Source organism: Leptinotarsa decemlineata, unplaced genomic scaffold (genome assembly GCF_025532065.1).
Source record: "Leptinotarsa decemlineata unplaced genomic scaffold, Ldec_3_MD MMD2_tig00026328_RagTag_RagTag, whole genome shotgun sequence".
Classification (NCBI taxonomy): domain Eukaryota; kingdom Metazoa; phylum Arthropoda; class Insecta; order Coleoptera; family Chrysomelidae; genus Leptinotarsa; species Leptinotarsa decemlineata.
In genome coordinates, this window is record NW_027412688.1 from 15392480 (window position 1) to 15408115 (window position 15636).

A 15636-nucleotide genomic window follows, 5' to 3' on the forward strand; every position below is an offset into this window, starting at 1 on the left:
CAATTCAACATGTCCCAAAACAGCGACTTCCACTGCTTCATTTCTGATCGGTTTCCGTGGCTGGTGTTCCACATTACAGACAGATACGGTATCGACAAACTTTTGGACTAACTTGGCAACGTACGAATCATTCACCTTTTTTCAGGGATGACTGTTATTAAAGAGGCGAGCAGAAAGTCTAGCCCAACTATTATGTTGATGATAAAGTTTAACAATTTCAACTCGTTCAGGAATGGAATAAACCATTTTTACAGTAAAGTTGAAATAATTTCAAACGCAACCGAACTGAACCAATGAACGTTTGCCTAAATTCTTTTTGTACACTTATCTGCTGTTGTTATTTGTAGTAGTGATAAAAATGCCGTTTTTTTCCGCATTTTCATTAACACCAAAAATATCGAGTAAATGTTCTTGCTTTTTTATAACTATTCAAGTAAATAAAACAGATTAGGTATCATTGGAAAGAGAATTTTGTGCCCTTTCAAATGATATATCACTCGACCCCACTTTCCATTTAAAATTTTAGGGTTGTTACTCACCCTCGCTAGGAGGTTGAAGGCACAGGTAGAGAAATACATCTAAAATGTGTCCCCCTCAAAAGCAAAATTGACATGTCCGAGCATTTTTGCGTTAAGTTACAAAAAAAGGAGAAAAGCAAGGTGCATACTTTTCGTTGGACTACTCGATATACTGATGAAAATAAAATAGTGTCAGGCAATGAAACATGACCTTCCTCTATGGAGCTTGCGAGCTTGAAGCTATTTCTTCCCTCTATACTCATCAAAAGTTAAGTTTTCAGCCGTGAGCGAGCAGCACTTGTATCAAGCGTCAGACTATCAATTCAAATTGTAATAGTGGAATTATAAACAGGGTCACATGATCCTTTTCATGGAACTTCTGTCCAAGGGCACCAAAAATTATGATCCAGGGCCCATTCGATTCGGAATGGCCTCTAGCAACTTTTTGAAAATTTCAAGAGGGGCTCGAAAAAATTGCAAGTTATAAAAAATTTAGTAAAATAGAGGGAATTTATTTTTTTTGCAAATATATTGGAAATTATCAAAGATATCCAAAATTTGAAAAAAGATCCTCAGAGAGGAGGAAATTTCCTAAAAAAAGTTCAACCTCCCGGAACTCTATCACCAATATTTGAAATATAATTATGGAGAAAAAAAACTCGTATACCTTCTAGACACTTGAATAAATAAAAATCCATGAAACACTTTTTCCCGTGATTATTTTATCAGATATACTTTGATTGATTGACTGATTTTTACAAGTTTCAAATTGACATAAAAACTCTGATAATTTTCAAACTAAAAACCTCAATTTTTTTCCACTTCTTGGGCTTTCCTCGAAAGCCGTTCGAAAAATTAAAAAATTTCGATTTTTCACTTTGTTAATACTAATCAAAAACTTTGAGAAGTGAAAAATTCAATGAAAGCAATGAGATTTTTTTTTAATATTCAAATTCATTTGCAATCTTATTATTTGAAATAACATAAAAATGATTCTTCATAATTTTCAGCTCTATTCATTCGAAAAATTGTTATGAAGAAATGTATTTTGTTTATGTGATATTTGACAATTTTTGGGGGTAAATTTTATCAGTGATTGATTGATATTATGATTTGTAAAAACAAAATCTTCTCTTAAAAAAATTATTACTTGAAAACGCATTTGTTGATTAACAATTTTTTTGCTACTAAACATGGTAAGGAACAATTTTTTTATCATAATTTCTATTTTTCTTTGATTTTCTAAAAAAAATTTTTTCAATTTATATTGTTTATCAAACAATTTGTTTTGAACAAATTGATTTTTACGATATATTCTTGTTTGAATCTTACTAAAAAAAAACAAAAACAACCATATCCCACTATTTGTGTGAGAAACGTTTTCTCTATTTTTTATATTTTTTTAATTATTTCTCTTATTTTTGCGTTTAGCAATTCCTCATGGTTCTCGATCATTATTATAACTCACGAACTAATGGAGATTGGACAAAAACCCTTCAAGTCTTTTTTGTTTTCCTTTCAGTAATAAACATATAAGATCTCAGAAACTTACTAAAAGGAGAACACAAAAGACTTGAAGTGTCTTCATCTTATCTCTAATAGTTTATGAGTTATTTCAATAACAATGATTGAGAATCATAGGGAATAGCCAAACGCAAAAATAGATTTTTTTTTTAAATAGAGAATTTTTTTTACACAAATCGTGACACATGTTTGTTTTTGTTTCTTTTGGTAGTATTTGAAAAAAATATATCGTAAAAATCAAATTGTTCAAAACAAATTGTTCATTAAATAAATGAAGAAAATATAAATAAAAAAAAGTTTGTTTTCAAAATATCAAAGGGAAATTGAAATTAGAAAAAAAAATCGTTCCCTAATATTTCAAATATCTTATAAACAAAACATTTGTTTATAACAATTTGTCTGACAAATAGAGCTAAAAATTACAGAGAATCATTTTTATGTAACTCTAAATAATAAAAATACGAATGAATTTGAATATTGAAAAAAAAATTGTGTCATTGCTTCAATTGAATTTTTCACTTTTTAATGTTTTGGATTATTAACAACACAGTGGAAAATCGAAATTTTTTAATTTTTCCAAGGGGAACCTTTCTTGAAGGCTTTCAAAAAAAGCTCCAAGAAGTGAAAAAAAATTTATTCAGTTTCAAAATTATCAGAGTTTTTATGTAAATTTAAAACTTGTAGAGTATATTCAACTTGTAAGGTATATCTAATAACATAATCACGGAAAAAAAATTCTCCAAGGATTTTCATTTATTCAAGTGCCTAGAAGGTATGTGAATTTTTTTTCTTGATGATATTTAACGGGTTAAAATAATTTTTATTGTTCAAATGTCCGTATTGGTCAGCGCGTACGAGGCGCACTATTTTCGCCTCTGAATTAAAATTATAAATATTGGTGATAAAGTTTCGGGTGGTGAATTTTTTTTTGGATATTTCCTCCTCTTCAAGGATATTTTTTCTAATTTTGGATATCTTCAATATTTTTCGAGATATTTGCAAAAAATCGAACCACCCTTTTTTTTACTGAATTGTTTTTAACTTTTGAAATTTTTTCGAGCTCCTCTTGAAACTTTTCAAAAAGTTCTTAGAGATCATTTCGAATCGAAAGAGCCCTGGATTATAATTTTCGGTGCCCTTGGACAGAAGTTCCGAAAAAGGATCCTGTGACCTAGACTATGATAGTCCAGAACGTCGAAGAAAGGTTGGCGATTTTTTCCTCTTCCATAGATACTTTCACGGAAGGTGTTCAAGTGACTTGGTATATTCGATTCCATCCAGAACGGGACATATCAGAAATACGCCACGAACTTACTGTTTGAGAACTCTTTCTTTTGGAGAACTGCGTTTTTGTGAAATGAACTCCTTGATAACGTTTTTCCAAATGGATTCAATATCCATCGATTTAAATACACGTGAATCGCTACTTTCGCACAGGCTTTTGATTTGTCGTCGAAAAAATTTTAAAACCTGAACAGACAAGTATGTATTGGAACAACTCCATACTGATACGGTAGGAAGACACTTTGCTTTCAAATGAAAAGTGTTGATTCAATTTTCACCGTTACGTGATGGATAGGTTCATATAATCTAGCTCTTCCCATGGTTCTATAGAAAGGAGTTGGGGAAAATGCAGCACTATCCTAACAGAGCAGCTTCTGCACTCTGTATATTCAACCCTTAGAGTTGGTGAACATCGATTCAAGAGTATTATGTCTTGAAATATCTTGAGTGATTTCATGAACTTCCATTGAAACCAGATGGGATTCAGACGAAAATTATTCAAACAAAATTTCTTCCTGCAATGAACAGAAATATTTCCTAGTTTGTTAGTCCCGAATCTTTTTCACTATCGAATAATTTCACTATCGTTTCAAAACCTTGATAGATAATTTACCAATGAAGTAGAAATCTGTTTTTGCAGAGTAGACGAAGACGTACTGAACGAATATTATTCAGAAAAATATTGTATTAAATCAGGAATAGCTGAATGAGAATAAGTCTTCTCCAACCCAAGCTTCTGGTAGTTTAATTTGCAACGCAATTACATTGCGAGAAAATTGTGAGTTTAACTACCCCAATATTTCAACAATTTCAACGTCAGTTCAACATGGTAGCAGGGCGTGGTTAGTTATCCTGAAGTTCCGAAGTATAAGAGATATTTGCAAATTATAAGAAACTGTTGAAATTTTCTTGCTGAATATAATGAAGTTTGGAACCAGAGATAGAGCTGATGTTTCTACACAATGAATTCATGCTGATGTATGTGAACCTTTTTGTCCATCCAAGTCAGGTTACCGGTATTATGTCCAGTTCAAAGATAATTTTAGTACGTTCCGTTATGTCTTCTTCATCAAAGAAAAATCTGAAGTTGTAAAAAAGCTGAAGATTTTACTAGCAGAGACTGAAACTATGGGCTACAACGTTCAAAAATTCTTATCTGATGGAGGTGGAGAATTTTCAAATAGAGAAATAACCAAAGTTCTCAATAAATATGGAACACAATGAAGAATCATCATGCTTGACTCTCTTCAGCAGAATGGTTGCGCAGAACGCGATAACTGAACAGTAGTTGAAACTTACCGAGCTTTTATGCATACTAGAGAATGACGAATAAGTGAAAGCTTTTGGGCTGAAATGATCCATACAGCTGTTTATATTTCAAACGTATCCGGTACATCTGGTAATAAAGACAAATCTCCCTTCAAAAAATGGTTTGAAAAGAAGACAAATTTGAAACATCTCATAGTAATAGGCACTTAGTGCTATGAACACATACCAAAAATGTCGAAAGAAAATGGATAGAAAGGCTATGAAAGGAGTATTCATTGGATATGAGAATGATGATTGATATCGTATCTGGTATGAAGAAACTGAGAGGCAAAAACGATCTCGTGAAGTAATTTTTCATGAAGAACAACTATTAAATTCTCTTTTGGCAAGAGTACCTTCTACTAATAAAAATATGACATCAGAAGAAGACATACTAGTAGACACAGATGCTGAGAGTTCACCGGATATCTCCGGCTCTCAAACTGAAGAGATAGAAAGAAATTGTAATAAAAAGGCAGCTGAGAGATAGACATGAAATCAGAAAGGCATTTCATTTCGATGATTATGCCATGATTGTTGCTAGTGAAATAACCGAACCTCATGAACTCACTTACAGAGAGTCCATCTCCTGGCCTGAAAAAGATCATTGAATTAGAGCAATGGAAAATGAACTTGAATCCCTAAATGGAAATGGGACTTGGATGGAAGAATTGCCACCTAGTAGAAAATAAATTCCATGTTGATGGGTTTCCAAAGGGTTGATGATTCAGTAGATAAATTCAAGGTCAAATTGGTTATCAAAGGTTATTCATAAAGAAAGGGTGAAAAATACGATGAAACGTTCAGCCCTGTAGCAAAAGGTAGAATGATGAGAGCTGTTCTGAGTATTGCTACTAGTAGAAAAATGACTCTCACCCAGTTTGATATTACTTCTGCATTTCTCTATGGCGAGCTTGACGAATAAGTTTATATGAAGCAACCTGAAGGATATGAGGATGGTAGGTACTAATCGAGTATGTCGGCTTCAGAAAAGTTTATATGGAGTCAAGCAAGCACCAAGATGTTGGAATAAGCGATTTTATGATGTCGTGAAGGAACTTGATTTCCAGCAAAGTAATGCAGATCCCTGTTTATACATGAAGAAACATGGAAATCATATGATAATCGAGGTCATATACTTTGATGATGGATTGTTTGCAACAATTAATGATATATTGAGGAATAATTTCTGGCAAAGATTCCAGAATTATTTCAAAATGACAGTAAAACCTGCTTCCTATTTCCTAGGAGAAAAATCAAAACTGGAAATGATGGTTTCATTCAACTAAATCAAGCAGCTTATACAAGAAAAGTATTAGAACGCTTTGGCATGCAAGATTGAACACTCGTCTCAACACCGATTGTTGAAGATTGTATTCAATCAGACAACGAATCAGAAACAGATTTGAAAACAACTTTTCTATACAGAGAGGCGGTTGGAACTCCTATGTATCTAATGACAGGTACAAGACCAGACATTGCTTATGCGATCAGTGTTGTTTCCAGGTCGTTAAAAATCCCAGCAATCATAATTGTATTCAAGTAAAACGAATACTTCGATACCTAAAAGGAACAACTGATTATGGTATAACGTACAAAACAACCAGTGTGGATGGCCTGAGAAGTTTTAGTGACCATGGCGGAGATGAAACAACAGAACATTCAACAACAAGTGTATGTATGCTGGTGGTGCGATATCTTGGCTCAGTCAACGACAAACCTCAGTGCTATTTCCTTAACGGAAGCTGAGATAGTAGCTGCAAGTGAAGCTTCCCGTAAACTAGCTTGATTGAAACAGCTATATGAAGAATTTTTGAATATGGAATGTGATCCAGTATCGATGGTCAATAACGAAGCTGCAATACGTTTGGCTCAAAATCCGGAATATCACAGACGTACCAAACATATTCATATAAGACATCTCTTTGTAAGGAAACTGGTCTCAAATTGTGGGCTTTCTCAATTCAAAAATAGCATCTGAATACCAAGTAGCAGATGTGAGTGCAAACCGCTATTCAAACCAAGGAACAAACAAAGGAACTGAACAAATAATTCGATGAGAGAGGAGGTTGAAAAATCACCGTTTTGATAATTGATTTTTGTTCACAGTGTATATGTTTGTAGGTAGTTGAGAGGTTAATTTTGACATAATAAAAAGTGTGCGTTGAATTGTCTAAAATGAATACATTCATTCAAGAGTTTACTTGAGATATATCCTCTACTTCAACAGAAATAACTCAGTCACAATATGAAGAATTCACTAAGGAACTTTAGTCTCAATACTTGAGAAAACTCATCCATTTCTCAAAAAATCTTCAGATATTCAAAAACTGTTGAAAATTCTGACTGACTACAAGTAATGAAATTTGGCCTCACTGCAAGGAAAGAAAAATTATGACTGAGTTCAGATAATTGGACTTTCCAGCAGTTCTCACTTTTTGATCTGGAGTATTCTATCGTATACTGATAAAAATGAAATAGTGAAAGCCAATGAAACGCGACCTTCTCCTATTTCTCCCCACTACACTCTATACGCCCAGAGCGAGCAACACTTATATCAAGCGTCAAATTGAAATAGTGGAACTGTTAACATGCTGACAGAGTTATTTACAGTTCCACTATTGCTGACAAGCAGACATGCTGACAAGCTTAGTTACACTGTACTTCAAGTTCTGACTGATTCTTTTCAACCTACAATATTCTACTTATGATTCTTCCTCGATGAAAGCAATTTTGAAGCAGTTAATTTACCTATCCATCCCAATTTAATTGAACATGGTATTGGCTTCGTTGGGAAAACTATAAGAAAACTCGACTAGGTCAAGTTTTGTTCTTATTCAGCTATCACTGATCAATTCCATTATAATTCTGAATAATATTTGTTCAGTATGTGAAGGCATTTTATCGTCGACCTGCAACAACAGATGTCCAATTTCTCGGTTGAATATATACCTAGAGTTGAAAACCTTTCGGAAATTATTCTGCTCATAACTTCGAGCAATAAAAAAACAAATATTTCTATTCTTTGCAAAAAAAAAACATTTCTGTTTCAGTATTCCATGTCAAGATATGGGTGCGAAAGCCGTTCTCTTACAGTGTCTATCCAGAGCATTTGACAATTACAACAATTAAATGATAGTGTTTAAAAAATCTGTTTAAAATCTGTTTTTCCGTTAACCAGCTGTCGCACCCCTACGAACGACAACCCTCAGAAGTCAAAACTTGTGCGAGCTAAGGATTAACGAGGTCTTACCTTTTAACGTGTGATTCCTAACATGGGTTGGACGATAGCAAGTGAAGATCGATCGTTCAGACTAGGGCTTGAACCACCGACCAACACGGCAGTCAATTCGAGTGAGTGAACAAAGCACCCACGCCGACCCGCTTGGCTACCGACCGTGAATTAACTATCTGTCTAAATAATAATAATAATAATATGTCTTCATTCACACTTAATTATAATACGATAATACAATACTATATCCCATAATAGTGTGTAAGGGCGGAATTCAGTCGCCCCTATCCAAGGATATTGGTGACTGCTCTTCCATTCAACCCTTAAAACAAAACTAAAGAGAACGAGAAAAGAGAGAAAAAAATAAGAGAAGAGAAAACAAATCTAAATCTAGAGGTTCACAGGCTTTACAAGTGTAACTCGAAGTCACGAAAAAATATATATTATTTACAAATCAAAAATAATAGTAATATAAATGTTTTTAACTGCGTGAATGAGAATCAGATTAGAGCTAGGGTGCTAACAGTAATTAGATCATGAAGGTTCCAAAGGAAGTGATAAAAACAAAACAAGAAAACAAAAGGAGAGAGAGGTTTGAAGGCAGAAAGCACATCAATTATTATTGATCAGACTTTTAACTCTTGCTTTCGTGGCACAACACTTATATTTGAAGTCTATCCTCAAATAACATGTTTCTCAGTGAGTACTTGAAAACATATATATTCATGGTTTTTAACGAGTCAGGAATGGCATTATAGATCTTTGTTACATTATAAAGAAACGATCTTTGGTATAGTGAAGTATGGTGTATTGGAGGGGTAAGGCGGTATCGATATCTGGTATGAAATGCGTGAACGTCGTGTCTGAATAAAAGTTTGTTGTATAAGTAAATAGGTACTTTCGTTTGAATTACATTATGTATAAAACAACTTGTCTGTAGTAACCATCTTTGTTTCATAGTTAACCAATTCGATTCTTTAATTTTATGAGAAATTGAATTTCGTTTCCTTATTCCATAAATGAACCGGGCACATGCATTTTGAACAATCTGAATACGATTTTGATCATGATTGGTTAAACTAGAGTAATACACCATATTTGCAAAGATGAAGTGGCTCAACACTAAGGTTTCACACAGTATCTTTTTTTTGTTTTAACATCTAAAATGTTTGAAAAATTTGATACTAGTTTGAGGTTACAATATGCATTTTTGATGCATTTCGTCACATGTGCACTGAACCTCAACTCTGTATCCAGAACTACACCTAAGTTTCTTGTTGAGCTCACGGCTTCAATGTCTTCTGTACCAATTTTGATGTTAATTCGATCAAGTTTATTCTTGTTGTTCCTGTTACCAAAAATTAATAACTTGGACTTGACAGGATTGATTAGCAGACAGTGATCCTTTGATATGTTATTCAACCTATTAAGGTCTTCATTGAGAATAGAGCATGCCTCATTTACGTTTTCTGGATGAAATGTGTAATAAATTTGCGTGTCATCTGCATAGTAATGAGAATGACAATGAGATAGACATGCTGACAGATTTGCAGTATACATCATGAATAATAGAGGTCCCAAAATGGAACCTTGAGGGACACCGGTCGAGAGACTTAGAGGTATAGAACATTTATCCCCAGATTTAACTAGCTGACCTGAGATTGATTCTATATCATATTCAGAGATAGAAACAGTATGTCAAACTTGGAAAGATTGGGTCAACCTGGCATATGGAAGCGGGATCTATGAGACTGCAGCAGGTTTCAGGTTATCCGGTAACTTGAAGAGAGAAAAGTTGTTAAGAATCGCCTATGGATCACCGGAATGCGCACGCATACCGAAATATTGGAGTGTATAATTTGGCAATTGATCATTTTGGAAGACTTACGGTATATGAAACATCAAGAAGAGAGTGAGTGACTATTCAGTGACGATGAATTTACCTTCCAAGCAGTCAACGTTTTGCTATAACATGTATGAAATTTACTCCTTCTGAGTAGAGAACATTCACTCAGTTTAGTAATAGTCAAGACAGCGTTAACAAGTGTTGTAAATGAGTAGAATAATCTGAACATGATCTTCCAAGTGGTGTTTTCGGAACTTTGAATGAAGTTGTTGATTCGTTGAATTTACCACTTATATTGTTGTTTTTCAATCGACTTAGCCTGATTTTATCAATAATAAGTATATTTGTCACAATACAATTCAACCCAATAATTTATTTTTCAAGGTCACATTGGTTGTTGTCCACACAGTGAAAGTATATAAATTAATTGAAGTTAACATGATTCACGACGGAAAGTATGAACGTGTAATTCAAAAAATTATATAGAGACTGATAAATTTCAACCAGGAATACACTGAGCTACAGATGAAAGATTCATGTCATATTTCTTTAAGAAACTATGTTTCAAAATTATAACACATTTCTCAGTTTTGCCTTTTTCATGTGTGACAATTAACCTGAACACCAACAGAAAAAGTAAATTATATTTTATTGAGGATATTTGTACATTTTTTTCAGTTGTGAAACATGTTAAGCTATTACACTCTGTAAGAGGAACAGCGCTATTTATTGTCACTAAAGAACTGCCATCACTCCATTGTTCAATCGTCATATCGGAGTTATGAACATTAATAAAAATACGATAGCCGTCAATACGACAGACAGTCTTGTCGTGGGCGGATAAGAAGAATTTGATTCTTCTTCCACCAGTGTATTTTGATTTTCAGCGTAGTTGGCTCTGAAAAAAATTACTATATTTTAGAAAACAAGTAATTGATCCACTTCTGTAGAAGACAGATAAACAAATGAATAGATGGAAGCGGTTAAAATATATTAACCATATATATTTCATGTATGAAAAGGGTGAATAAACATAATAATACATAATAAGAAGAATAAGGATAATTATTATTATTTTTATAATTTTTTTTCCAAAGGGTGAACTGGTTGGGGTTTAGGCCCGAAGCGTCGAACAGGCATGAGAGCGTACGAGAATTATCAACCATTGACCACTTCCTACACCGTGAGGTGAGTAATCAAAAGGTCCAAGAATCATGTTCCCAAAGCAGACGCGATGAGCGAAGAATGACAGCCTTCTGCATCAATACGTCCAATTTGTTCAATCGTTTGGCAAACTGACATGATTTCGAGATCATGAACTCCAATAATCAGAACAACCATCTCAACAGAGTAGTCGGGTTAGAGCTGGCAGAGTTCGAAAAGAAAATCTCGATATCTTTATACTCTTCTTTTCGGAAGATATTCGTCTCACATGAAGCTGAAAACTACAGGACGAAAATTGTTCTGCTCTCATAACCAAGAAGAACTTCATCAGACTTACTACCTTGTATGAGACTGAGGGTGAAAAATAAATAGTTCATCAAATTCGGGACTGTTCGTTCCCTACAATGGATTCAATATCCTTTGGAGCGTATGATAACACTGGTATCTTGTCAATATGGTAAAAGTACCGTAGACGGTAATGAAGCACTTTTAGAGCCACGTTGTGTCGATGGATATAGGCTAAGACCGCATATGCTAGGCATGCTGATAGCAAGGGCTTTAGGGTCTCAGGTGCCTCGCGACGGGCCATGCACCTTGTGTCAGGAACCTATATACCAATCACGCGACTGCGGTAAACTGGCATGTTGTAGACACCATCCCGGCGGGCCATGATGGAACCTTCAGTTTCCGACTCCAGCCCACACGACCTGAGGAAAACGAAGGTCAGACTGAGAAAATCTCCAATCTCTGTTCTCTCATAAAAACAGGCCATGCAGAAAAGAATATCCAAACTCCCGATTACTTTACAGGCTTCATCCGGTACTATTCTATGTTGTAGAAATTCCAAATTCGAAAGTCTTTGGCCTCCTCGTTGTCGAGGAAAGATCAACCGTGGAATGGACGATTTGGGATGCAAACTACTATCGGTTGATACAGCTCTCTCCCGAGGGGATTCCACCACTCCAAACGACTATAGTAAGATTGGAACAGCAAGCCTATTCATAGCAGCAACTTTGTTTTTTCCCAACAGTTTGGTTGACCAGATCCTTCAGAGTTTGTGCTGTTATTAGCCGCGGATATAGTTCTATACTACTGTAACCTCTTGCGAGTGGCGTTTTTCCAACTCAAGGTAGGTATGTAATCCTCTTCATACTCCCGCGTCGTCCTCATTCGAAATGGACCGTCGCACATTTGCTGTCACCAATTTCATACCCTCAAGGACAGATGAAGAGGCATGAATTTAAAATCATCCTTATGTAACAAATGGGTTACCCTTCGACCCCCTCTGCTGATATATCCGTTCCAACACTCGGACAACTACGGTGAGTATTCATGTGTATTATGATCGTCAACAACTCATAACACGAATTCAAGCATGTTATGTTATGTTATCGGTCGGTAATTCTTAGAAATCGACAAATCTCCGCTACTGAGAATGAGAACGGCCCGCCCTTCAACAAACCAATCTGGAATCAGCTACTCTCGATCAAGCCATTGGTGAAAAACTCCAGTCAGATGGCGGAGGGTTCTTGGTAGCAATAAATGTTCAGTCCATCTGGGCCTGGATCAGCAAATTTTTTGAAACCCACCTGGGCTCTTCGAAAGTTCCCGGATAACTTTCGAAGAGCCCGGGTGGGTTATCGTATTGCACAGTTCATTGAGATCAGGTTGTCAAAGGTCTCTGCTGAAAGCTTTCAACTGCGCTAGGGCTGGAATGTCTAAGTTGAGTGGCTGCGGGTATTCATAGATGTCATTCCAGAAGGATTCCACCTGATCAGCGGTCAGCGCATTATCCACAACACGTTGAAGCTCTTGAAATAAGCTCATTATTATTATTATCATTTTTACCGTAGTGTGCGCTGGTCAGGCCCTATCCGCCGAAGCCCAGATACATCCGATAGGGCGCGTCAGCATTATCAGCCAATGGCCACTCTCCACACCGTGGGGTAAGAGATCATTAGGTCCGAGAATCCTATGCCCTGAGCAAGCGCAGTGAGCCAAGAATGATTGCCTTCTGCATATGTGCGTCTAAGATTTCTGCCTTAGTGCGGCAAGCCGGTATGATTTTAGGATTCGAGAGTAGAGAGGACATCATTTCACCAAGGACTCCAATAATCAGAACAACCATCTTGACAGAGTGATCTGGATAGAGTCTGCGGAGTTCGAAGAGAAAATCTCGATATTTTATCCGTTTTTCCTTCTCTTTTTTGACGATAGTTGTCTCGTCAGGAGCTGAAAACTCCATGACAAATATCGTCTTGCTCTGGTGGTCGAGAAGGACTACATCAGGTGTATTAGCTTGTATGCTAATACACGAACGAATAGTTCCAATAAATTCGGCACTTCCAATATTCCCCGGAGCGTAGGGTAACACTGGTGTCTCGTCAATACCGTAAAAGTGACGTAGATGGTAATATAGCAATCTTAGGGCCGCGTTATGTCGATGGATATAGGCCGAGACCGTATATGCTGGACATGCTGATAGCGAGAGCATTAGGGTCTCGGGCGCCTCGCGGCAGGCCCTGCACCTTGTGTCAGGAACCTCTATACCCATCAAGCGACTGCGGTAGACTAAGGTGTTGAAGACACTATCCTGGCAAGCCATGATGAACCCCTCAGTTTCCGACTTCAGCCCACTCGACCTGAGGAAAGCGAAAGTCAGGCGCTTTAATCAGCCAATGTCTTCAGTGTTATTATTATTATTATTTGTGTTATCATTACAACAGAAATCATAGCTGCCAGTAATGCAACAAAGGGAAAAGATAGCTCTTCATATTGTATGTGAATGTGAGGCTTCGGATATAACTCAAAAGATATCCAGAAGAATATGACTTATGTCGTCTAGCAAGAGACCAGCTCAGCTCAGCTAGTACCGAAAACAAGATGGTTCTAATGGAAAATATGGGATAAAACGTAATGAGCCTTTGAGGTTGCAGGGTTCTCCACGGACGCCCCATTTTTTCATTCTGTCAGCCACCCTGTTTATATTTTGAGCCTTGGCAACACTGGGTGTTGCTAGGTGTCATCCGATATTTTCATTTGAGAGTTTGACATTTTCAACCATATTCTTCTGCAGATCGTTTGTGTTTTGAAAATGATTCGTGTTTTTCGTAGTGCTCAGGAAGAAAATGGAATCGAACTAATTGCAATAGTGCATTAATGAACTCATTTCGTTTTTGGCGATAGAGCCCCATCTTTTACCACTGTCTAGCATAGCACCCTTTTTGTAAAAAACAATAAAAATAATTCCATATGAAAATTAACTTTTTTTTTGTCAGTCCCAAAATATAAATACCTATTGACTCTATAGGTTGAACACTATTGAACTGTACATTCCAATGTCTAAACTGGGATGAAATATCATCTTCTGATCGAAAACTATATTTCTATAATATGTCAAATCTATTTTCTGAGGTGTTATGGTTGCCGTTTCGTCTATATCTGCGGTAGTCATTTTGAAAGGCAACAGGAGCAATGGACAAAGAGCAGTAGTCGTCCTCGCAACAAATATACTCACACACCTTTGATTGAACGATTTCCAACGATTTTAACATTTTTAAAACTAATTCTGATTGAGCAAAAATGTACAGCTTCCTCACCTGGAAGGAGTCTCCACCGTGGAATGTTGCGAAGCTGCCTTCGTCCTCTCTACTACGCTGTTGGATATTTCTTCATCTTGTTCTCTTTCAGCCGATCCCAATTGTTCGTTATAGTCTTCTTCGTCAAGAGATAAGCTGTAGACACGAGTGGGGCCCGGTATTTCTGCAAATATATTAAGTACTCAGTTGTTTGTCGTCGTCATAATACTGATCTTGATGCATATCTTTTAACAAATGTGAGGGAGACACTGAAGAACCTCTTTTTATAACTCGAGACTGTGAAATTTACTCTAGGCGGATGGTTAATCATAATGTTCAGATCAGAGAAGAGCGTGAGATTTGTGGTGTGTACCTACTTATACTGAAAGATAAACTGGCGTAGTCAAAACAAGTGATACAACGGGAATTACTCTCATACTTACTGTGATGAGCGTTAGATAAGAAGTTTTCGTCGTAGTTGGTTGGTTTTACCATATTATTTCTCTTCTTCATCCACGCATCAAAAATGTTTAAGAAAAACTTCATTGAAGTGGAAGAATTTATACAGTGCATTTCATTAAAAACGAGCCATCCTGAATAACTTTTGGTACAATGATTTGCAGGAAAAGTAAAAAAACACGTCAACCATAGTATTTTTTTCTGATTGATTCGATCGTTACTTGATGAAGATACACAAACTTTATTTGAAAAATATATCACAACATGTTTCGCTAGCACAGTAGCTTTTTCAAGTGATTTGAATACTTCAAGTTAATCTTATATCAATTTTATACTTTATTATATTATATTAGGGCAAGCGCACACTACAGACTTTTTATCGGCCGATAGTTTAGTCTGGTTGGGTTGGGTGGGGGCACACTACTCAAACAAAACTGTTCAGTTCGGTGCGGGTGCGCAGACTACCAACTGAAAAGTCAGAACAGTTGTTTATGTATATAATATTTTGACGCGTTGTATTGAAAGTATTAAAGAATGTTATCGAGGAAAGCTATTATATTAACATCGGAATATTATTTCAATGCTTTATTATATAATGAAGGTCGCTTTTCAACTTCCGCAATTGAATTTTCTACTCAACGTTCGGCAATATTCGACATAATTCGACATAATTATGAAAATGAATATGTAATGAAAACGCAAATATATTCAAAGATAAAG

General features: G+C 35.8%; 1 protein-coding gene across 2 annotated transcripts in view; it reads right to left on the reverse strand.

Annotated features, from left to right (window-relative positions):
- Window positions 1-9231: 9231 nt before the first annotated feature.
- Window positions 9232-15636, reverse strand: part of LOC111505269 (lachesin) — a 624335-nt gene continuing 617930 nt past the window's right edge. For both annotated transcript variants that reach the window (XM_074181993.1, XM_074181992.1), the window contains exons 9-10: window positions 14479-14641; window positions 9232-10613 (exon numbers count right to left, since the gene is read on the reverse strand). In XM_074181993.1, coding sequence (XP_074038094.1) covers window positions 10484-10613; window positions 14479-14641 — 293 coding nt within the window. In that variant the 3' untranslated portion in view covers window positions 9232-10483. The remainder of the gene's footprint in view (window positions 10614-14478; window positions 14642-15636) is intronic.